Here is a 23,739-nt window from a genome sequence, read left to right as displayed (position 1 = left end):
CATGCCCACTTAAGCAGAAAACCTCTTGCTTTAATAATCCTACCTTGTAAATATACATTAATGAAAAATCCATATTACAGTGAGAAATATATTCTTCCCAGAGCTAAGGGGTTAAAGTTTTGATGAAAATAATGAGTTGTGATGAAGTTCCCCATATATAATCTCATACATCAACATTTCAGACTGTTGTAGAGATTCTGGATAGATGGAAAAAACAATTTGATCATTTAACATGTCCTGCAATCCTTGTGCAGGGAATTGTCTCTGTTTTTAATTACATACACAGAATAATCCCTCCCTGCAAAAAAAGAAGAAAAGAAAAAAACCCCTCTTTTCTTCAGCAAAACATCATTAATGTCTCCTGAGAAGTAAACAGAAGTCAGTGTTCGGAAATCAGACCCAATTTAGAAAGAAGCTATAGAACATTAGGGAAATACAACCATTGCTAGTCATGCAGCCCGAGAACTGAGAAGGCCCCCAACAAGGCAGAGTTCTTAGGGGATGGAAAGACTTCTCCACTTCTCAGCTGAAAGGCTACTGTTTAGTGTGATCTGAATTCCAATCAACTTTGGCACTGGAAACTATTTCACAGTCCTAGACAAGGGAGTCCTCAATCCTTCCCACCACTCTATTTCTGTGCTTTCTCTGTGATGGTCATGAACATAATGAAACACCACACAGCTCAGAGAGATGCTATGATAATATCAGAGGAGTTGGCTATAAACGACATCATTTCATCACACTTTCACTCTTTTCATGGAAAGTTATATCAAATACCAAGATGCAAATCAAAAGTTCTTGCTCCAAAGAGTGGCATAAAATAACTTTTCAACCCTACTTTTGGAATATCAAAATAAAGCTCAGGGTAATTACCAGGTTTGGTGGGTGTCACTTCTGGACTGAGAGGGATTTTAGTTTTCAAAGAAATAAACTGTGTTTTACTGGGAGCTGGAAAAATAAAGAAACAAAATAATCAACAAATCAATAATTAGTCATTTCAGTGTCTAAAACCGCAAAAGGAAAACCTATACCTCAAGTGCTATAAACCCATCATCTTGGATGATTTTGGATTCCATTAAAATAATACTTCACAGAGCACCATTTAATGAAAATACAGTAATAAATTTTCATCTTTTTGAAAAAGCATTTCAAGAGAAATAGCATTGTCACTAGTCACCACAACTACCCAAAGATAGTGATTTTTAACCCATGATTAGAAAACCAAAATCAGTGTAATGACTTTGCACCTTATTTCACATTTCTCAGCCACATCTAAATCTTTAAGCATCAGAAAAATGTTTTAAAATTAATATTTACTGATAGGTATAATGTTATGATCTACAGCATAAAGAAATTTTTACTAACACCATAACAGAAAGCTGTTTTGCCAAATGAAGTTGAACTTGAGGGCCTTACTTAAAAAAATGGAGAACTGTGTATAAGACGCAGCTTTAAAAACAATGGTTGCATAGAAGATGAGAAATCATCAGTGGTTTAACGGCTCTCCAGGGTACAGGATGACGTCTAAATGCTGAGTTCACATCAACCACCACATGGCCAGCTATCCAAAACCATGAAAGTCATGGAGTTGATGTGCACTACGAGATAATTTAGTACTGCTGAAATGATCCAATTAGAACAGTGATTGAGACATTACAGAAAAGCTGGCATACTGGACTTTCCGTGGTGAAATGAAGTAACATATTTACTAAGGACATATTGTTACCCAGTGTTGTCCGTGTAGGTTCAGGGCTTTTAGAAATTTTAGATGTAATTGTTCCAGGACTTGTGGTTCTTTCTGGTGGTGGAAAGGAAAAAAATATATATTAAAATATTCTAGAGACAATAAAAAAAAAAATCCTCCAAAGAGGAACTGAATGACCTATTTAAAATCCTGTAATATGTAGTCAGTGTTTACAAAGTATGCAGTGAGTAAAAGTTTGGGGAAAGAATTTTAAAATTTAGTCATAATAGTATAGCTATAAAAAAATTGTAATAAGCAATGGAATATCAAAGCCTGGTTTGTTGAGCATGATTCTGAGTGTACTCTTTGACAATGAAGAGTATCACATCCAGGTTGATAAACTACCTTTACCTCAAACTCTGTGCCATAATATATGTTGTTCCCCTCTCCTTTTCCTCTAAATCCTACACACATTCTGAGGCTTACATCCTCAACTCTTACTTTCTTTTTCTGAGCTTCCACACAGTATTATAGCTTCACAAGCAGGTTGTATAATCTTACATTGCTCTCATTGTTCATGATATAATCTTAAAAAAAAAAAATACAAGCAATTGGAAAGCCAGAGTCATGTCCTCTGCATCTCAGCCATCGCCCTAGTGCAAAACTGAAAACATAGTAGTAGGCAACGAAAACAGGAACTGTCTGCCTAATAACACTTAAACTCAGATGCATGCCAGGAAAATAAATTACAGTATATATCACTGTGACAGCAGGAATTGTTTCTATGTTTATACCAAAATTTGCATGCAAGAACATCATTCACTAAAATTGATCTAACAAGAAACAGCAGCATATTACTTAGAAATGTGGAGGTAAATACGAAAGAAACATGCTAAAGAATTGGAGAATGGGTCTCAAGCGTAGAATAGGGTAGGGTAGTGGACTCCTCTTGTTCAATCTAGGCCTTGTAGTACTTTAAAAAAAAATCTTTATGTATTACTTTGATTAAAGAAGAGTATTTCCCAGAAAAAAAGAACATCATTCACATAATTTTCAATAAGATCTTATTGAAAATGTTTGATCCTTGTTATTTTATATTAATTATTCATCTTCAGTCAATTCCAAATTTTACAGAGAATGTTTAATCTATAGAATCGTTTCTTTTTGTAAGTAGATGGACATTATTTATTTGGAATTAAATATCCTGAAAGGTTAAAGAGACAGTTATTTACCAGGTTTAGTTCTTGGTGTTTTGGGCCTGAAGCGTCGTTTAGGTGTAGAAGGGACAGATGTAGTTTGCAGGGGAGCTGAAAGAAGATTTAATATAGCTTTGATAAATGGTATTTCCCAGGGGTCAGTCAGGTTGTAACTGTAAACTTGTAAACTTCCTGAGGGCAAGAACTGCTTTTTATTTCTTTGTATCCCTAGAATGCCCAGCACTGTGTTTTATACACAGTAGGTGCTCAATAAGTGTTGATTGAGTCAAAAGAAATTAAATTCTGTATGAGAATTGAAGGTACATTGTTCACTTAACTGTACTGGAAAGGGAGGACCCTTGTGGGATTTAAGAACACAAGGTACAGTTAAGAACTCAAAAGGTGATTTACTGAACAGCACGGGAGAAGCATAAATATTTGAGATTTAGAGAATGGAAGGTTCAGAACTTCTTTAATTCTATATCTCACTACTAACCTCACCAGGAGTTAATGAACTTCATTATTCCAATAATTTTCTATTATAGAGTATATGTGTTTTACTCTTTTATTCATCTTTCTTTATCATATCCAGGATTGCAGAGCCTACTTGATGCTCCTTATACTTAGGCTACTTGGAGAAAAACAGTCTGACCAAGTGGTATCTAAATATGCTAACTGAAGGGAATGTATTTTAAAATAATTATTATCTATAATTTTGCTGTTATTTTCCAGTGGCAAATTTGAAAGAAGTATAGGGAATAACAAGAAGAAAGGGAATGATACTTCAAAATAATGTATGCAAAGACTAAATTTTTATGTCATACACCTGCAACTAATATAATGTTATATATTAATTTTACCTCAATTAAAAAAATACAGAGACACCAAGATTATGAAAATTCTTCGAGGATTATCACAAGGCTAAGTAGGACAGATACCCCAGTTCTTTGAAGAATTTCATGGTAGAGAATGAAGGGAAATGTTTACTACTGAAAATATTCTGAAAAGGCCAACACATGACTGATTCTTTTTGTCACTTTATCCATTCTTTCAAAGTACACAACTATACGAATGTCATTAGTTACCAGGTGTTGTAGGTTGCATTTCAGGACTGGTAAAGATTTCCAGTTTTTGAGGAACGAATGGTGTTTCACTCGGAGCTGAAAACACAAACACCCCATCCCACCAAATAATTCCAGTTAAAATGAGGTATCTTAAGAGTTTCAGCATGCTTTTAGATGGTGTTACAAAGCACATGCTACAAGGACATGATGAAGGATGAAAAATGCATGAATGTTGTCTTGAAAGCTGGTGGATGAAATGATAATTTAAAGTGGAGAAAAGGTCAGAATGAGAGTGTTCAGTAGCTGACTCGAGGCAGACTCAATGCATGGAAGAGAGGTGATACAGGCCACAAACACACGAGATGGGAGGGTATGGATGATGAAGATGTCCATGCAGTTTTCAAAGCTTTTCATTCCTTTAAGGATGGAAAAAATATCATCTATTACGGTTTAAAAAGAAAAAAGAGAGAGAGAGCCCAAAACGGAACATAAGATGCCTGCATTACAGGAAAAAATATATATTATATTCAGAAATAGGAAAGAAATAAATGATTAGATGTGATGGAATTAAATGGTCATTTGGAAGAAAGGCATGTACATGGATTTTCTTTCGATGGAAAACAAAGCACAATTTTTCTGTTAAAAACATTACCCAGTGTTGCCCTTGGCTGTTCAAGAGTTCTAGAAGTTTTAGATGGGACAGAATCCAGAAATGGATCGCTTGTTGCTGTTGGAATAAATGTCAACATTTTTAAAAGCAGTAGAAGGCCCCAGGAATAAAATACAAATTCCAGAGTAATAAATTATGCCTCAAATGGGGGAAAATATCAAGAACACTTGAGAGATTGCTGACCAACATTTGAAAACTAGTGATTCATTAGGAGTTGAAGATGACCTCATTTTTAAAAACATGCAAACTTCAAATGTTAAACCATGATAAAACAATGTTTCATATATTGAACTGTTTTCAACTGGTTTTTCTGGTTCCTTCCCTCTGTTTCTTAAACTGCTAGCTGAATCTACTCTTAGCATTCTATTTCATTTCTTAACATTTTCTGCTACTATTTAAAATTATTTGCCTTTATTTATCATGGCACCAATAGAGCTAAGATAAGGCTACACACACACACACACAAATACCAGACATATGTCTTTGTGTGGCAGAGACCAGTATTATATACTTTGAATCTCCTGCAGTACCTAGTTTAGTAAGTGCTCAATAAATACTTGCTAGAAGGAACTATTGGACTGAATTAAACTCACCGTAGATGGATCAGTAAGTGAATGTCAAACATTAGACCCAACTGAACTTCTATAGACAAATGAGCGACATGATTGCTCGAGAGACGGATTTCTCACCTTGGCACTATTGCCCTTTAGGGCTGGATGACTCTGGTGTGGGAGCTGTCCTGTGCATTGCAGGGTGTTTAGCAGCATCCCTGGCCTCTACCCACTAGATGTCAGTAAGACCTTCCCCAGATACCAAAAGTATATCTAGCCATGGCCGAATGTTTCCTCAGGAGGAAGGGAGCAAAATCACCCCCACTGGAGAACCACTACACCAGGGAAAACTAAGAATCTAAAAGCTTTTTAGAATGACTCTGAACAACAGAGAGATAGGCCATTATTCTACTGTGCCTCAGTGGCAACCTAATCTATCTGCATCTCCCACATGTGGCAGAGTTTATTTACTGATGGATGTGAAGAAATAATCATTCAATGGGAGAGGTGGGTAGAATTCATCTCCCTGACACAGATTGCCATGTCTCTCCTGTGGAGCTCTAGAGCGCACACTTTTTCATTTGGCAAAAATGAAAGGGAGAACTAGGTGCAGTATTGTCAGAATACCTGGCATCCAAAAACAAGAATTGAGAGGCTGGGTGTACCTGTGTGGGGCTCTGATATTTCAGGCTCATCTGATGTTGTAGGGCTTGAGAAAACATCATAAGTGGCTTTTAAAAGAAAAGGTAAAACAAAAAAGAAGATGTTAATTTTAATTTTAAAAGATTTCATGACATATTTTCATGCTGGCTGAAAGAGGACATTTTCATGTAGGTGTTAGTGAGCTTTGGCTGTGGGCTATGGTCATGTCAGCAACGTGTAAGCAATCACTAAAAGACTTGCCTCTAGTCCTTCTTGCCGTGAACTAAAGGCTTTTATGCAGTGAGCCCTGACACTGACCCCTAGGGTGATGTGAGCATAGTGCTATTTACAAGGAAGTAGTGCCAGCTGTAAATCAAATAGCTTCAGAATACAAACATAAATGAAATCAGATGGCAATTTGAGAATTCCAAAGAAGGAAACAGCAGTCACACTGAGGTAATTTGCACAGAGACTACAGCTTAGTCTTTGTACTTAGTAAAAGTCACCATCATGATGTCTGGATAGTACTTTACAGTTTGCACAGCACTTTGCAGGTTGTACAGCACTTTATAGTTTGCACAGCGTTTTCTCATATGTCAACTTATTTAACTCTCTTAACATCCCTGAGAAATAGGTGAGGTAGACATTAGCCCCATGTTATGGACAATGGGGTAGTTTCTCCATTTTCTAGATGATAAAATTGAGATTCACTGGGCAGAGGACATTTGCTAGTGGTCACGCACTGGGACTGTCAAATTCGACGTATTTCCCATTCCATTAGCAGGGCCAGGAATGGCAGAGTTAAGACCAGCACCTTCCTCTTGTCCCATCCTTCCTGCCATTTTACCTAGAGGCAGCTTTCTACATTCCTCCATGGAGCCAAAAGCCCATCTATAATCTAGGTGGGTTTAAAGATAAGTTTTATATTCTACATAAAGAAAAGTAGGGTGACCTTAAACAATACAGCTTGATTTTAATGTAGGGATAATTTTCACGTTCACTTAAGAGTTGAATTTGCAAGCAAAAACAGCATCAAAATTAGAAAGTTCCCATTTCTGTACAAAGAGCCGTCACCATGGTAATGAGAGGTATAGAGGAAGCATGAACTGTCAGGAGGCAGGTGTCACTTCCCTTGCCCATTGAAAACGGCTGTACAGAAATAAACTATAAAGGCAGGAGCTCATGGGAAAATTTACACATTGGGGCTACTTGTAATTTAGTGACAGTGTAATGATACTGAACCATTGCTAGTTGAAGCTGTAGGGAAGCTAAGATCAGAGCCTGCGACACAGTCTGATATGCAGAGAGGGTAATTATATTGCACTGCATACAAAAGAGGCAGGAAATATATTTCAGTTTGTGAAGGTGAATCTACTGCTTTGCAAAATCTTCAAAAAAAGAAAGAATATTATGAGTTAAAATATGCAGATATCCCAAGAGTAAATTTATTACCTTGCAATGTAAAGCTTTCTTTAGTCTAGCTACAGTTTTAAAGGGTCAGATAAGAATGACTCATCTTTCAAAGGACAAAAATGTTGGCAGCTGCTGATCTTAGGTTCACTTTAAGCCAATTTCAAATCATGGATCCAGCAAAGTCAGCTCGCTCTAACTACGAGACAAATCAGGAAAACTTTACCAACTTGTATTTAAACCCCTTGTACTAGGTAAGAAATTGTGAATTAATAGCTGACTTATTTATATTTTATACTGTTGCTTTTGAAAAACACCATACTGTCTATATGTTATCCTAACTCCCACATTTCCCGTCCATCTAGTGACACTGGACCAACTTTCTTATATTCTTGTACTCTATTCCAAGAGATGATATTTATTCACCCTCTTTCTACTTCTTTTCCATATTAACAAGGACCTTCCATCCTGGAGGTTCCAAGCCAGGCCTCCATCTTCCCTCAAGTTATTCCCAGAAGACACTGTACTGGAGAAAGAAGCCCTCCTTCCATCATCCTCTGGCAATTGTGACTCACATCTGAAAGTTCCCAACTGTCAGGGACCTCTTACTTGCAAACATTTTCTCAAATATAATTAAGATTAAAATCACATGTTTGCCAGCAGGTTTGGTCCCTGATATTTTTATTTCTGGAGTTTCTGATAGCTGAGTGCTAAAAACACACAAACACCACTCACTGGAAGTTTTATGTTGTTTGGGCAGCTCTGAGAAGCACACTACTACCTCATTTCATGGGTTGAACAAGAGTTTTTGACTCTGAAGTAATGGATGTCAGAGGATAAGACAGGGTGGAAATTAGAGTTCTCCAAAAATCAACCACTCTTGACTTCTTTACAAAACTCTTGATACAAACAGATGGAAAGATATACCATGTTCTTGGATTGGAAGAATCAATATTGTGAAAATGATTCTACTACCCAAAGCAATCTACAGATTCAATGCAATCCCTATCAAACTACCAATGGCATTTTCCACAGAATTAGAACAAAAAAATTCACAATCTGTATGGAAACACAAAAGACCCCAAATAGCCAAAGCAGTCTTGAGGGAAAAAAATGGAGCTGAAGGAATCAGGCTCCTAAACTTCAGACTATACTACAAAGCTACAGTAATCAAGACAGTACAGTACTGGCACAAAAACAGAAAGATAGATCAATGGAACAGGATAGAAAGCCCAGAGATAAACCCATGCACCTATGGTCAACTAATCTATGACAAATGAGGCAAGGATATACAATGGAGAAAAGACAGTCTCTTCAATAAGTGGTGCTGGGAGAACTGGACAGCTACATGTAAAAGAATGAAATTAGAACACTCCTTAACACCATACACAAAAATAAACTCAAAATGGATTAGAGGCCTAAATGTAAGACCAGACACTATAAAACTCTTAGAGGAAAACATAGGCAGAACGCTCTGTGAGATAAACCACAGTAAGATCCTTTTTCGCCCATCTCCTAGAGAAATGGAAAAAAAACAAAAATAAACAAATGGGACCTAATGAAACTTAAAAGCTTTTTCACAGCAAAGGGAACTACAAACAAGATGAAAAGACAACCCTCAGAATGGGAGAAAATATTTGCAAACGAATCAAGAGACAAAGGATTAATCTCCAAAATATATAAACAGCTCATGCAGCTCAATATTAAAAAAACAAATAACCCAATCCAAAAATGGGCAGAAGACCTAAATAGACATTTCTCCAAAGAGGACATACAGATGGCCAAGAAGCACATGAAAAGCTGCTCAATGTCACTAATTGCTAGAGAAATGCAAGTCAAAACTACAATGAGGTATCACCCCACACCAGCTAGAATGGGCATCATCAGAAAATCTACAAACAACAAATGCTGGAGAGGGTGTGGAGAAAAGGGAACCCTCTTGCACTGTTAGTGGGAATGTAAATTGATACAGCCACTATGGAGAACAGTATGGAGGTTTCTTAAAAAACTAAAAATAGAATTACCATATGACCCAGCAATCCCACTACTGGACTTATACCCAGAGAAAACCATAATTCAAAAAGACACATGCACCCCAATGTTCATTGCAGCTCTATTTACAATAGCAAGGACATGGAAGCAACCTAAATGCCCATCGACAGATGAATGGATGAAAAAGATGTGGTACATATATACAATGGAATATTACTCAGCCATAAAAAGGAATGAAATTGGGTCATTTGTAGAGACGTGGATGGACCTAGACTGTCATACAGAGTGAAGTAAGTTGGAAAGAGAAAAACAAATATCGTATATTAACGCATATATGTGGAACCTAGAAAAATGGTACAGATGAACCAGTTTGCAGGGCAGAAATTGAGACACAGATGCAGAGAACAAATGTATGGACACCAAGGGGAGAAACTGGTGGGGGGAGGTGTGGTGGTGTGATGAATTGGGAGATTGGTATTGACATATATACACCAATATGTATAAAATGGATAACTAATAAGAAACTGCTGTATAAAAAAATAAAATTTAAGAAAAACCCCAAAAAACAAAAACCCCCACAAAACTCTTGTAAATATACTTCTTTCTATACCAGAATGAAACACAGGAAATGCTTAGGTATCCCTGGTTTTTAAAGGGCTTCTCCAGCTATAAAATTGATAAATAGCTAAGAGGGGTAAACCCTTCTATTTTTTAGACTCTACATGCCATCATGCATTATTGTTTAGAGGCAAACATCTTCTGTCACCCATGTTTACTTTAGTGGGTGACATTCTCCAGCCATTTGTCATTAAGCACTCTTTCTAATCTTGCATTCACAGAATATAAATGGGACTAAAATTTGTAGGAGAAGTCTAATGCTAGTAAAATAGGCAGTTCAATTCAAAGGCTATAAAAAGCAATTTTAGTTTCTTTCAAAAAACAGTAATGGCTTATAATCACGATAACTAAATTTTATTTTTATATTTTTCAGAGAAAAAAATAATATGAAATAAGCCACACTACAATTTTCTCATTTGCTTATAACTTCCTAAAACTACATTGCTAAATTATGTTTTGTTGGCTGTACATTTTATTTTTACTTTTAAAAAACTGATTAGATGCAAATTCCATAATAAAAATACTTTGATATTGCTCTGGAAACATATGATGGCACACAGACAAGGCCTTTACAATGATCAAGAATTCATCAATTTATCTTATTCAAATTCCATGAATATTAATAACTATGTGAAAGACTTTTTTGTTGGACTGTTTCTAAATTTATTATTTTTTTATTGAAGTTAGTTTCTGCTTTATAACAAAGTGAATCAGCTATACATATACATATATTCCCACATCTCCTCTCTCTTGCATCTCCCTCCCACTCTCCCTTATAGTTTATTACAAGATATTGAATATAGTTCCCTGTGCTATACAGTAGGATCTTGTTGTTTAACTCTTTTTTTTTTTTTTTTTTTTTTTTTTTTTTGCTGTACGCGGGCCTCTCACTGTTGTGGCCTCTCCCGTTGCAGAGCACAGGCTCCGGACGCGCAGGCTCAGTGGCCATGGCTCACGGGCCCAGCCGCTCCACGGCATGTGGGACCTTCCTGGACCAGGGCACGAACCCGTGTCCCCTGCATCGGCAGGCGGACTCTCAACCACTGTGCCACCAGGGAAGTCCCTAACTCTTTTATATATAGTAGTTTATATCTGCTAATCCCAAACTCCTAATTTATCCCTCCTCACCCCCTTTCTCCTTTGTTAACCATAAGTTTGTTTTCTATGTCTGTGAGTCCGTTTCTGTTTTGTAAATAAATTCATTTGTATCATTTTCTAGAGTCCATATATAAGTAGTATCGTATGATATTTGTCTTTCCCTGTCTGACTTACTTCACTTAGTATGATAATCTCTAGGTTCATCTATGTTGCTACAAATGGCATTATTCCATCTTTTTTTTTTTACGGTGAATAATATTCCACTGCATATGTATAAAGACTCCTTTTTAAATTCTTAGATGAAAGACCTCGTGACCTCATTAGGATAGAAACTGTGCCTGTCATGCTCTTTATGGTCTTCAAGGTTTACCCCAGAGCCTTGTACATGGGAAGACTCAGTGGAATTAATAATCGGCTAGATTTCCGTTACAATGAACAAATAACAATGAGTTTGACAGTTGGGTAGTTTATGCTCTTAGTAAGGATAGATGAGAATAAATGAACAGATCCTTTAATTATTTTATAACACACATATGCGTGCACACAAATCTCTCCCTCTACTACACAATTACCTGCCATATGCTTGCGTGGCCATACCCTGCCATGGAAATAGAATCCTAAACACACATATAAAGACACAAGGGGAAAATACAACAGGACCATCAATAAGTAGCTGGATGAGAAAAGCAGTTATAAACACCACACACAGAGTTCTCAGTACCATTTAAATAAGTACATAAAGCTCTCTTCATAACATGGAAAAATAAAATACCTTTCCGGTTGGCCTTGAAATTTGTGAATATATTGCCTGCAAGAAAATGCTCATGAAGCAAAACCAAAGGCTGCAGCTGTAAATCTCTAAGAGGCCACTGCAAATCCGTAAACCATCTGTATACTTAAATTCTATTTTCCTGATCTCAAAGCATCCACGCCACCATTTATTCCTATTTTTTCTCCTCTCTAGGGCTTAATTCAGTCTGGTGGGCCAGATCTATGCTAATCAACACCTCATAGGAAGACAATAAGGTCCAAATGCAGAGTTCAACCTCTTTTCAACCACTGTGAGCAAACCACTTGTGGCCGAAACTTTCCAACCAGTATACCACTCCTCAGGCATGCTGATCACTTCAGCTTTCAAGGCTTTAAATAATTTATAGAGCTTAAGTGCATATAGCAATTTACTAAAGTTCTACAAAGCACTGAAAGAATGAAACACTGAAAATAATTAGTAATGAACTCCTAAAGGGAGCTCCCAAAGTGGATTCTAATGAAAAGACTGAGGCAGGCCATCCTCAGTTCTGTCAAGGGAAGTCTCTAAAGATAACTGTTTATTGCTCAAGGGGAAATAATTATGCCAGAAGGAACTGTCATCTTAGTAATAAGTTACTGTACAATTAGAGGGAAAAGTCAGTTTGTCTGGGCATGCTAGGGGAAGAACAGGCTGGAGAGTTTTCTAAGGATGCAAATAAGCACACTGTATCATCTAGGGTTATATGAAGAAACCATTTTTTTTTTATTTGATTAAGGTTCAAATCCCTCCTGGTACTAAATGATGGTCTTTTAAGGGGATGACCAAGTAAATTAAGGACGCTTAACACTGATAGCATTAGCAAGCCAGAAACAGAACATTGATTTCTATCCTCCTTCTCCAACCATGTTCTACTGGCTACCTTCCAGTAGAACATAAGACCAATTCTATTGCATCACCAGAAAGATGGACTTTTCTGAATGATTGTTATAAGCACTTAAGTATTTCTAAAATATGGCCAACTTTCTTTTAATTTAGAATTTATAAATAAGTTTACATTCTGGCATATAGTTAAAGAGCATATTTTTATAATTTCCTTTCTGACCTTTAAGAAAAGGTGGATTTGCTAAGGAAAGCAAAATCAGTCAATCCCACTTGAACATACTTTAGAGAAGGTTTAAACGAAATACAATTCCAAATAATGAGATCACAAAATGCAGCCCTAATGAAGGATTGGGGCCAATAGACTAAATGTAGGGAAGAGTATGTTTGATGACTGCACTTCTCAGATTTCCTAGGACACTCCAAATTCCAAATACTCCATCCCACTCTTGCCATCAACTACTGAAATGATTTCAATATTCGACATGCAAGTTAGAATTTCCATATAACTTTTTATTGACAAAAGTAATACAGAAATCTTTTTAAGAGCATGCATTCTGATTATTTGATACAGAGTATGAAGTAAATGTGGAAAACAAATCCAGTAAACGTTGAAGGAAAATGAGTTTTACAAAAGGTATTGATAAACCACGTTTAATGGTTGATAAAGAAACAAGCAGCCCCTGGCATCCAGGTGCTGGTCAGGCACTCGCAGCTAGGCTGTTGTGTTCACCTACGGAACATCGACAATTGAAAAGAACATCAACATCAGACAAGTTCACTTGGTGACAAAGATGGACCAAGACAAAAACAAGACCATTCTGTAACTGTGTGGGACACAAACGCATGAACACAAAAATTACTGTCCTCATATTCTGGCTAATATCTTTACCAGTCACAGCTTTAGTCTCACTCTTCTTTTCTTGCCTTCTAGTTAAGAATTCTTAAGATATTCTGTCACAAATTATTCCTATTTTCAGACAGCATCCAATTCAGAGCAAAGTTTCACTTCCTTAAACACTCCCCAGGATCACCTAACACAAGACTAAATCCCATAACATCCTCTTACTAACAGATCCACAGTTCCTCATGGTCTGCATTCTCCATTGTTACAAAAAGTAAATAAACCTAACTCTGTTCAAATACAGGTGTGTTCCTGGTGGTCTTTGGCTGAAGGTAATTGACATAGTAAATACAGATGCATTGCATGCCAAGAGAGAAAACAAAATATGTTCATTTCGCTATAATGATGTCATCAATACCAGCTGAAATATATCATTTCTTCAAAAGATGTAACAACTAAAAATGAGACCAATGATTTTATGGACTGGCATTCAAGTACTATCTCTGCCTCTCTCTCTCCTTAATTCTCAAATAATTGCATTAGGAAGCCATGTGAGTAACTGGAAAATACAATGATCATATATGTTGAAACTAAATAGGAAACAGAAACTTAGTGCCTGTGTAAGTTCACACAAAGTCAATTGAGAACCAAAGGGTGAAATGAATAAAAGGGTTGTGTGAATATACCAACTCTTTAAATCACAAGTAACACATTTGATGAATTTTAATTTGAAATTTAACACGTTAGGAAGATGCCACAGAATATTTATACAAGAGGTAGATGGGAGTGTTAAAAATATTAGCAGAAACAAGAAATACTTAATCACCCACTTTAAGAAACCAATTTTACATTGATTTCAGGCCTCCTGTCCTGTAACTGACCACATTCGATGCTTCTTATCTGTACCATGTGAAGTATTACAGACTACAGTGTTAAGGCAGTGCTTCTTAAACTTTAATACTCACACAAATCACCTGGAGATCTTGTTAAAAAGCAGATCCTGATTCAACAGATTTGAAGTAGAGCCCAAGATTCTGCCTTTCTAACAAGCTCCCTGGTGATGCCAATGCTCTCTCTCCAAACATCATACCAAGTAGCCCAGTCATAACAATTCAGTGTTGTAAGGGCTGGCTAGGAAGTTTCTGTGGCTTATGCGTATGCCTGCAATCATACTGACCGAACTGTTACAGCCCATGACAGGCCCACACACTTCATCTACAGACAGCTGGCAGTCGACAGTTTTTGGAAGTTCTCTGGCAGCCTAAGGTGGCCCTAGCAGGAGGGAAGCAGCTGAATAATGAAACTGCTTCCTGCGGCATTAGCAACTATTCATACTCCACCGGGCAAAACCAGAATACTCCTTTTCTGTAATTAAGGCAAAAGGAACCTTTCTTTTACTGGGAATTCCAATCTCATCTATCTTTGTCTCTTTGCAACTCTACAACATTCACCTGCAAACGTATTTTCCCTACCCCCCCCCCCCCAAAGCTTGCTTCAATTCAGGCTTATATATAATTCATATCCTAGGCATTGAAATTTCATAAGTGGTTTCCTGGAGGTTTTGGTCAGTTTGCTCTTAAATAATCATAAACACCAAAAATCTAGAGGCTGCTCAAGAGAAACCAGGAAGACCTTATATGCCCTGTGTTTACAGCCCAGAAGTTGAGAGATAAAAGGGACCTGAGTGTTCTACTAACTCAGTGGGCCCCAACAGTCTTTGGTTTGGAAGATGTGATACTTGTAAAGGGCGTGGGGGTCAGGCCAGCTGGGCCACAGTGCAGCAGATAAACCATCACACACGCCCACAGACTAGCATTGTTCCACAGTCTGCAGTGCAGCTGTGCCTCTGTGTTAACAGAACTAGAGGCTCAGTATGAAAGTCCACCCAGAGCCTGGATTTTAGACTCAGGTGACCTGAATTCTGAAGGTGTTCTTGCACCCACATTGAGTAATGGCACTAGAATTTCAGGGTCAGTGACATGGGGAATCAAGGCTTAGAAAGACCTAATTTAAGGCTTCTCTGTATTGGCTGACAACTATAACCAACTTATAAGTGTTTTCCCACGTGAGTAAACTAGGGAGGACCGTAACAGACATGCTTACTTCATTTGATGCCATCCTTGTATCTTTTGCTAAGATCTGAATCAATTACACTCACCAGAGAAAGGATCATTTGACTAAGATCTATGTGTCTGTAGGCTCATTCTCATCCTTTCTCAAACCAATCCTGTGCTGGACTCCTTTCTGGAGGATACCACCGAATGGGGGTGTGTTTAACATCATTACATGAACTTCTAACTACATTATATACTAATTATATGTACTCAAAAAAATCACCACTAGAAGGTTCACAAAATTAAAATACAAATAAGTAAAACAGAAATCATAGAAGTAATGACACAAAATGGTTTTTGAGGTTTTCTTATAATTCTCACATGCTGAATATTTTCTTTAGTTGACCACTAGACATCAAAGAAAAGACGTAAACACAAAAACTCTTTAATTGAGAAAAATCTATTTTTAAAAAAGGAAGCTATTTCACTCAATCAATTTTAGTGTTGGAACACAAGAATTCTCGGGAGAAAAAACCAATTGCTATAGTTTACAAAAGAGCAAACCAGGATCCAGGAAAGTAGAGAAAAATAGCTAAAATATGTGGTTGGTAGTAAAGCCAGAACTGGAACCAAGTTCCAGTATTAGTGCCAAGACCTGTGGTCTTTCCTCTATATCACAATATGTTTACATATTTTAGGACATATTTTATGTTTACATATTTTATTATTTCAGTAATAATATCTTGCACAAAGTAAACTCTCAAATGTTCATTAGATATTTTACTGAAAGAGAGGCAAATATCTAACTGCAAGGGAAATATTAAATTCATACTCTTAAATCAGATCACGATGGGATTCTTATTTTTGTTACTGCTCTCATGTCACTAAAGAGATCTCTAGAAATTCAATAAGCTAATTCACAGTTCACCTTCTAGCCAGACTTCTAACTGTATATCCAGACATTAAAACACAGATCTTTAAAACAAATGCAAAAGCATTTTGCTTTTGTATTGAAAAAAATGAAATTCATCTAAGCATCAAGAATGGATTATAACTTTACCATTTACTACAAAGTATATGGATAATCAACTAAACAACCTATAAAAATAAAAACGAGAAGTTATTCCATACTGTTGCTCCAATCTATTTTTTAAAAAAAGAATGCAATTACCAGTTTGAGGCAGCAGAATTTTGGAATCTTCAGATATTTTACGTGTAGGCACAATCCATGGCTTTTGACTTGAAGCTACAGCAAAAAAGAAATGGAATTCACTGAGAATTTTTTTGAGAGGATAAAGAGACAGAAATAGGTTGCTGGTGTGGTTAAGTGGCTACCAGTAGCCTGAAATAAAAAACACATACTGATCCAATTAAACATTATCACATATGAAGAAGAAATCAATATACACCCATTCAGAGAGCATTTGAGTAGAGACTAGAAGGAGACTAGAGTTTGGTGTCATACTCTCACTTTTTTGAGGACGGAAAACTAACTAAATGGGCTATATATGGAATTAATAGATTGATAATTGTTACTGAATTTGTAGAAAATCCAATCAGAGAAATAGTTGTTTTTGGCTTTTTTTTTTTTTTAAACCAATCAACCACTTGTTTGTCTGAGTTGACTGAATTCAGCAGTTCATTGAGGTTTGCGTAGATAGGATCCAGTAAACGTGTCCTACAGAATTAAGCAATCACCACCCACGTCGTAACACCAGATTTAAGGTGCTGTTATTACCCAAGGTGCCCCCAGGTTTCTCAAAAGGGAAGGGTGTTTTTGCCTGAGGAAATTCTGGAAGGCTTTTCGGAGCTGCAATGAAACACACAAGAAATGTTATGGCTTGAAGTGTGAGTAAGAGAAAAGGTTTTTAAAATCTCAAGCTTCAAAAACAAACACACAAATGCAAATTACTCAGGTAAGGTAAGGGACTGTTACTAGTATATATTTCTTACTCCTGTGTTTCAATGATGGATAATATAAGACAGCTTCTTTTTCTATTTTGTATAATAAAGCCACTGCATTTGAGGAGTTTGGGTTCTTTCTTTCACACTTATTAAACTAGTGTCCTAATTTCTTCAGCTCTGCGTATGTGTTCCCAGATATATTAAGTTTAAACTCAAGTCAAGCACCAAACACATATGAACTAGAAAATGTCTGTCCAATAGTTTTTAAAAATAGAATTTCAGTAACTATGTGACTTTATATTTAAGCTCCCCCAACAACTTTTTTGATATTGCAGGTAAATTCTAAGGATTCTAAGAAGCAGTCTGCAGAAATATCATAAATATATCTTCTCTTTCAAGAGAAACAGTTGAGTAAAAAGATATTTAGGAAAAATATAGAAAATAATTTATTCAGTGACACAATAATGTTGAATTAAAAGAATCAAATATAATATCAAAATATGACTACCCCCAAGAAAAATTACCAAAGGATTTGTCGTAGAGAAAGACTCTTTAGGATCCTAGATTATAAAATAAAGAATTTATAACATTTAAGGGCTTGGTATTGGAGAGTTTACTGTTCTATAAGCCATGTGTCCCTTTTTTTCTGTGAGGAGATAAATTTGAATGAATTAGCCTAAGGACTTCTTTCAAGCATGCATAATATTTCCAAGGTAATAATAAGCTGCAGTGTTTAATAATTTTTACCTAGAGTGCTCAGTGGCAATTCAAACCTAGGTATTAAAATAGTTTGCGGTGTTTCGGGGGTCCTTCCCCTAAGAACTGCAATAAAGAAGAATTCAGTTAGAAACTCCCTGAGTCGGGATTTGACGTTGTGGCTTAACCATGTCACGTGAGGCATGCTCATAACAGAGGGTGCACTGGGCAGCTGATGCCTTTCATGGAAATAGCTGGCTTTCCCTGGAAAAAGTTTTACATAGTTATAATTTGAAGGTATACATTCAAATGGCCATGGTGTGGCATGGAAGATCAACATCACAAGTACAGAACAAAATACGTACATGCTGCTCTTTTTTTTTTTTTTTTTTTTTTGGAGAAGAGAATAAAGCAGGTTAGATTCTCTTGGGCCAAGAAGCAGCTAACTTGCATGACATGAAATTCTTAGTAAAAGGCATGTCACTTCGGGGGATTCTCCTTAAGTTTAGTACACACAAGACTTGGAAAAGCCAACTGAAATGGAAAGCACAGACATAGTCAAGACTCTCACTCCTCCAAGCTTTGTAGGTTAAAAGGTTGGCATTGTTCTTCTATACCTCCCAAGAGACTGGTAAAAAGGGTGTACAGTTAGCATATAGCAACCAGAGCTGCCTAGAATATTAGTCATCAGGATCAAGGTATGTCGTTAACACTTTAATGGAATTGGTCTGAGAAACAGAAGATGAACTACTGCCAGTAAGGTAGGAAAGAAAGTGGGGAGGATGGGAAGCCAAGGCATTGGAGTTACTTTTGTATGACGGTTGGGTCTTTTTTTTTTTTTTTTTAAGAAAAAAAGTTCTTAGAATTACCCGGTATTGTTTCTGAAATGTCTAACGCACTAGACACAGTGGGTTTAGTGGTTCTTGGAACTGATTCAGGAGTCACTGGAAGGTAATAAAGATGACTTTACAAATTAAGATAAATGATGAAACAACTCAAGACCATAAGGCACTTTTGTTGCCTTTTAGAATTAGAACTGACACTTATACGGACTAATCCTTTTCAAGTTAATTATGTTAAGGGCTCCCTGGCTTGTGTCTGAACTGACACCTCCTCCCAACCCTTCCTTTCTGGGTTTGTCCACTTTCCATGTGTTCCAAAAAGCACGTGGAATTGACCCCCATGGAAGCATTTATCAGTTTAATCATAATTTTGGGTCTGCCCTTTTTTCTTAGCACAAAGTCTGCGATATAGTAAGCAAGCACATGATAAATATTTATTAAACAAGTTAATAAATGGGCAGATAACATAATGACCCAGGTCAAAAAGATTTATTTAGAACTATTACATTTTAAAGACTTCTCTCTTCCAAACTGTAGTCAACATGCAAAGCTTGGAACTGGGCTGAAATTATGAGGATTCAAATGCTCAGTCACAGGGTTGTTTCAAGTGCTAGATCAAAGGTAAAGATGACCTTCAGGTAAATAGTTTTTGAGGAATAAGAACCAGGATCACTGAGATTTGGAATGAATTGTGAGCTAGACAATTCCAGAATTTTGTAGGGTAAGGATATGAAATAAACACAGTGACACTGAATAATGAATTATGGTGTTTGCCTAAGTGTTTCTGAAGTGGAAAATCCTGAGGAAGGTTTGGCAGAGAGCTAAGAACTCTGTTGACTCTCCCATCAGATACTATGCCAAGAGAAGAAGTGTAGTTGGGAATGCTTTTCTTGGTATTGGCTAATTATATTGAAATCAGAAAACTACCTAGGAATTTCATTCAAATAGCTTATTCCAGCATCAGAGTCTACCCTTGCTCCAACTCCCATGAAGGTGGGGGATGGAAGGTCCATTTCTCACCTTTAGGTAGGACCAAGTACTTCTTACTCTGTCAGAAATATTTCTACTTGAATAGGTTTCTTGAAATCAAGCCATTTTATTTCCCCACCAATTTTTATTTTCTCTGGACTAGTTAGGAGTCCAAGAGTTTAGTACAAGGTAAATATCACTGATATTTCAATTTATGGCAATTTTATGGGTTAAGAAATTCACTTTAGATTGGAGTTACTTTGCTAAATGTAGATTTGGAGGAATTCTTGCCAGATATTTGTTTCACAGAGCTCTGGATGAAGTGGTATTGCTCTGGCAAAAACTCTGTAGTTCAGAGAATAACGTGTCCCCAGTGGGCTGGACTTGGGCAGTTCATTCACATAAGACGTGCTGAATGTTTGTTAGTAATGGTTGATAAACTGGGGAAAATGCGTACTGCGTTTATTCTTTAAAGGATTTTTACTGAACTATTAGGTATTTTCTACATGAGCATTGTTACTCTTCAAGAGACATTGTTACTAAATGATTCCAAGGTATTTTCATAGATATTAAACTATGGATTTATGAGGGATAATGGCATTTTGCTAAACCAATCACTTGTGAAAGTGAAGAAATGAAAAAATGCTCTCGTGTCTTCTTATAAAAGGAAAGCACCCAAACCATGGTGTTACATCTTAGTATAAAAATATTTCAGAATGTTGCGGTAACAACTTTCACGTAAAGTGAAAAATACATCTTCCATATTACATATCAGTTATAGAATTCAATGGTTCATTTGCATCTGCTGTTTTTCCAAACATTAAAGACCCAGAATCTCCTATTGTTGTGTGCTTATGATCAAAATGAATTTCCTACTGGCTCTTCACTGAAAAAAAAATACAGGCTTGTCAATCAGTTACTACTTGAAAATACATTATTTATTTTCTCAAAGTTAATAACGTAGGGATCTCATTACCTGTTACGGGCTGTGCTGGGATTTTTTCTATCTCTGGTGTTTTAGATTCAGCAGGCAGTGCCAAGGTTTCATTCTTAGCTAAAAAATTCAGAAAATAAACAATTTATCTCACTTCCTCATAATAGAGTATCCAAATATAATTCCCTCAAAACAATCAAGCAACAGACTATTTCAAGAAATCTATTCTGCTCTTATCCCTTCCCACCAGGCAGTCAATAAATTTATTGTGCATTTCTACCAGGGACTAGTATTAGTAGTGACAGTCTTCAGAATTCTTTCTCATTAACCCTAGGTAATTCTTTAAGATCTAAGTTGGCACTGGAATGAGGAAAAAAATCACAACCCAGTACTTGGATAGCTCTCAAGTCATTCTGACTCATAAACGGAGTTTCTTGAAGGCACAGGTTGTAAGGCATATCAAATGCTCCCTGGAATTTTATATTCAATTACTCCTAATTTTTTTTTTTTAAAAATCAATGAATAGAAATTATCTGTTATTATGCATGGTAAAAAATATAATAGGCTGTGGCTCTAAAGTTTTAGAAAAACATGAATAACACACATAGGAGACTAAGTTATTTGAAGATATTTGTGGTTAGGAAAAAATACCAACAGTTATTTATTTGAACCTCATGTTAACATAGATATTTTCTTTGGGTCTGTGTGGGAATTCAGTGTAAAAAAATGAAGTCTGGTTTTTTATTCTATTTCTTTTCTCTTCTGACAATTATTCAGGAAACTTTCTTCTAAAATTTAGGTATTCCTTTTCAAAGAAAGTACATTTCTGTACCAGAACTGCCCAATGATTAAGATATTCTCCATATTCTCCAAAATGCACTTAGGATTAACTTGATTCAGTTATTTAGCACACTGAATCAATGACCTACTTATAATATTTTGAAACAGTCTAGTGGCATGAAAGAATTCATTCATCTTTGAGATACCCTGATCATGTCTCCTTGAACTGATTATAATCAGATGGGATTTTTTAAGAGTCCTAAGGCTGTAAGGAACTTCTTGGGTTTCTCAGCTTTGGCACTACTGACATTTTGGGCTGGACAATTTTTTTTATGGGGTTTTCCTGTGAAATGTAGGATATTTAGCAGCATCTCTGGCCTTTACTCACTGGATTCCACCCTTCCACAGCTGTGACAACCAAAAATGTCTCCAGACACTGCCAAATATCCTGGGGAGGGGACAAAATTGACCTCTGTTGAGAACTACTGATCTAATCTGTTCTCTCAAAGTTCTTTGAGGATGTAAATTTTGTAACTTCTTCCTATAGTTCACATCACTGTTGTAAAGACCATTTTCTTCTTTTCAGTTAACATGGGCACAAAATATTCATTTACTTCTGATGGACTTAAAGACAATTATAAAGTCATCCCTTTCACAAAGATCATGGAAGCAAATCAATTTTCAATCTGTATTATGAAACTATATGATAGATTCCTTGAGCTTATGATTTTCAGGAGTGATTTGAGATGCTAGAAATAGGCGTCACAAGTGCTAGTGTACTTGCCATAGCTATCAGTCAAGTGTGTGTTCTGAATTGCTGTGCTCATGAAGCTGTACAGCATGTTTGTACAACAGAAATGTTTAATACCATTGTTCAAATTAATTTAGCAGGACATAAAGAGAAGGGACTCTTTCTGGAATAACTAAAAAAATAAACAGATCCAGTAAAATTTTATGATAAATTCTATTTTTTAGATTTCTAAATCTCATCAACATTTTTTTTCCTTCTTCTTTTGTAGTCACAGCTTTGGTTTAGAACCACTGTGAGTGTTAGCACAGGAAAAACTGTTCAGATTACAAATTTTGATGAGCTCTAGTCCTGTTATTTTCAGCATGTACCACAGGAAGATTTTTTTCTTAATGTAATTTTTTTCAACGATCTCTTCTTTTTCAGTGTCCTCTTCTCCTTCAGGATTATTTTTCCTAATCCTTTCCCTCCTGTGTAATATCCTACACTCTTGGTGTTTCCCTGGCTGACTAGGACTCTGTATTTATTTATTTTAAAAAATTATTTATTTATTTTAACCTCCAGATTCTAGACTTTCAGGCAATGCTCTGAATTGCTTTGCTTTAGCTCCTTATGCATGCTCTTACAGGGTAATACCATTAACCTAAAATTAGGCTGCTAATGAAGAAAAACAGTAAACTACCTTCCCAAGAGGTATTTGTATTCTCTACCCATCACTAATTCCTTATAGAGGCATACCGTATTTCTAAACATGGCTCTTCGGGTGTGAGAGAAATTGATTGAAGGGAAAGAACTTGAATGGGGACTCTCTGTGACTCCTATCAAGCCATGAGCATTCACCTACACTATCTATGTACAACTGGTCTTGGCAACAGCAGAGTAAAATGCCATTAGAACATAGCCTAAACCCCAGGAAATTCCTTTTCCTCTCTGATTCTTCTTACTGTTTTTCAACACAGTTGTTTCCTTTCATTATTGGCAGGCTAAGTCTTGGCTTTGGCAAACCCTTTTCATGTCCCCAGGAGGTGTGTGTATTACTAGCTTTCTTGTTTATTTCTCTCATTATTCATACCATGTGTTCTTAGAACAAAAGTTATTAATTTCTTGATGTCCCACATTGGGTCCTGCTGGAATGAGAATATTATTTTTAGGATTTATCCTCTTGTACAGGACTTTTCTGAATTGCAGTGGTAAATAACTTCAGGAAAGTTTATTTCTCCTTCATTGGTATAAAGAACTGTTTATGCTCACACTCTTCATAAAAACCAGTAAATCTAAAATGTAGTTTGTAACATAGTCTAAAATGGTACATTCAGTGGGTTTACTGGACATCTTCAAACATACTGCCTATCAGTCTCTTCAATGTGTAAGAAATTCACCATGTATTCAATTTAAGATAGGTGCTTCCCTAG

General features: G+C 36.4%; 1 protein-coding gene across 19 annotated transcripts in view; it reads right to left on the bottom strand.

The window, feature by feature from the left end:
* Positions 1-23,739, bottom strand: part of ABI3BP (ABI family member 3 binding protein) — a 262,442-nt gene that overhangs the window by 107,293 nt on the left and 131,410 nt on the right. For 14 of the 19 annotated variants that reach the window (XM_067739065.1, XM_067739077.1, XM_067739066.1 and 11 more), the window contains exons 10-18: positions 20,842-20,919; positions 18,924-18,998; positions 16,625-16,699; positions 5,831-5,896; positions 4,597-4,671; positions 3,966-4,040; positions 2,917-2,991; positions 1,727-1,798; positions 874-948 (exon numbers count right to left, since the gene is read on the bottom strand). In XM_067739065.1, coding sequence (XP_067595166.1) covers positions 874-948; positions 1,727-1,798; positions 2,917-2,991; positions 3,966-4,040; positions 4,597-4,671; positions 5,831-5,896; positions 16,625-16,699; positions 18,924-18,998; positions 20,842-20,919 — 666 coding nt within the window. Of the gene's footprint in view, positions 1-873; positions 949-1,726; positions 1,799-2,916; positions 2,992-3,965; positions 4,041-4,596; positions 4,672-5,830; positions 5,897-16,624; positions 16,700-17,191; positions 17,264-18,105; positions 18,181-18,923; positions 18,999-20,841; positions 20,920-23,739 lie in introns of all 19 variants that reach the window. The other 5 variants (XM_067739084.1, XM_067739074.1, XM_067739071.1 and 2 more) reach the window with 5 other exon arrangements.

The sequence above is a fragment of the Pseudorca crassidens genome, chromosome 5 (genome assembly GCF_039906515.1).
Source record: "Pseudorca crassidens isolate mPseCra1 chromosome 5, mPseCra1.hap1, whole genome shotgun sequence".
NCBI lineage: Eukaryota > Metazoa > Chordata > Mammalia > Artiodactyla > Delphinidae > Pseudorca > Pseudorca crassidens.
The sequence above is the reverse complement of the archived record's forward strand: the minus strand, read 5'-3'. Positions and strand labels throughout refer to the sequence as shown.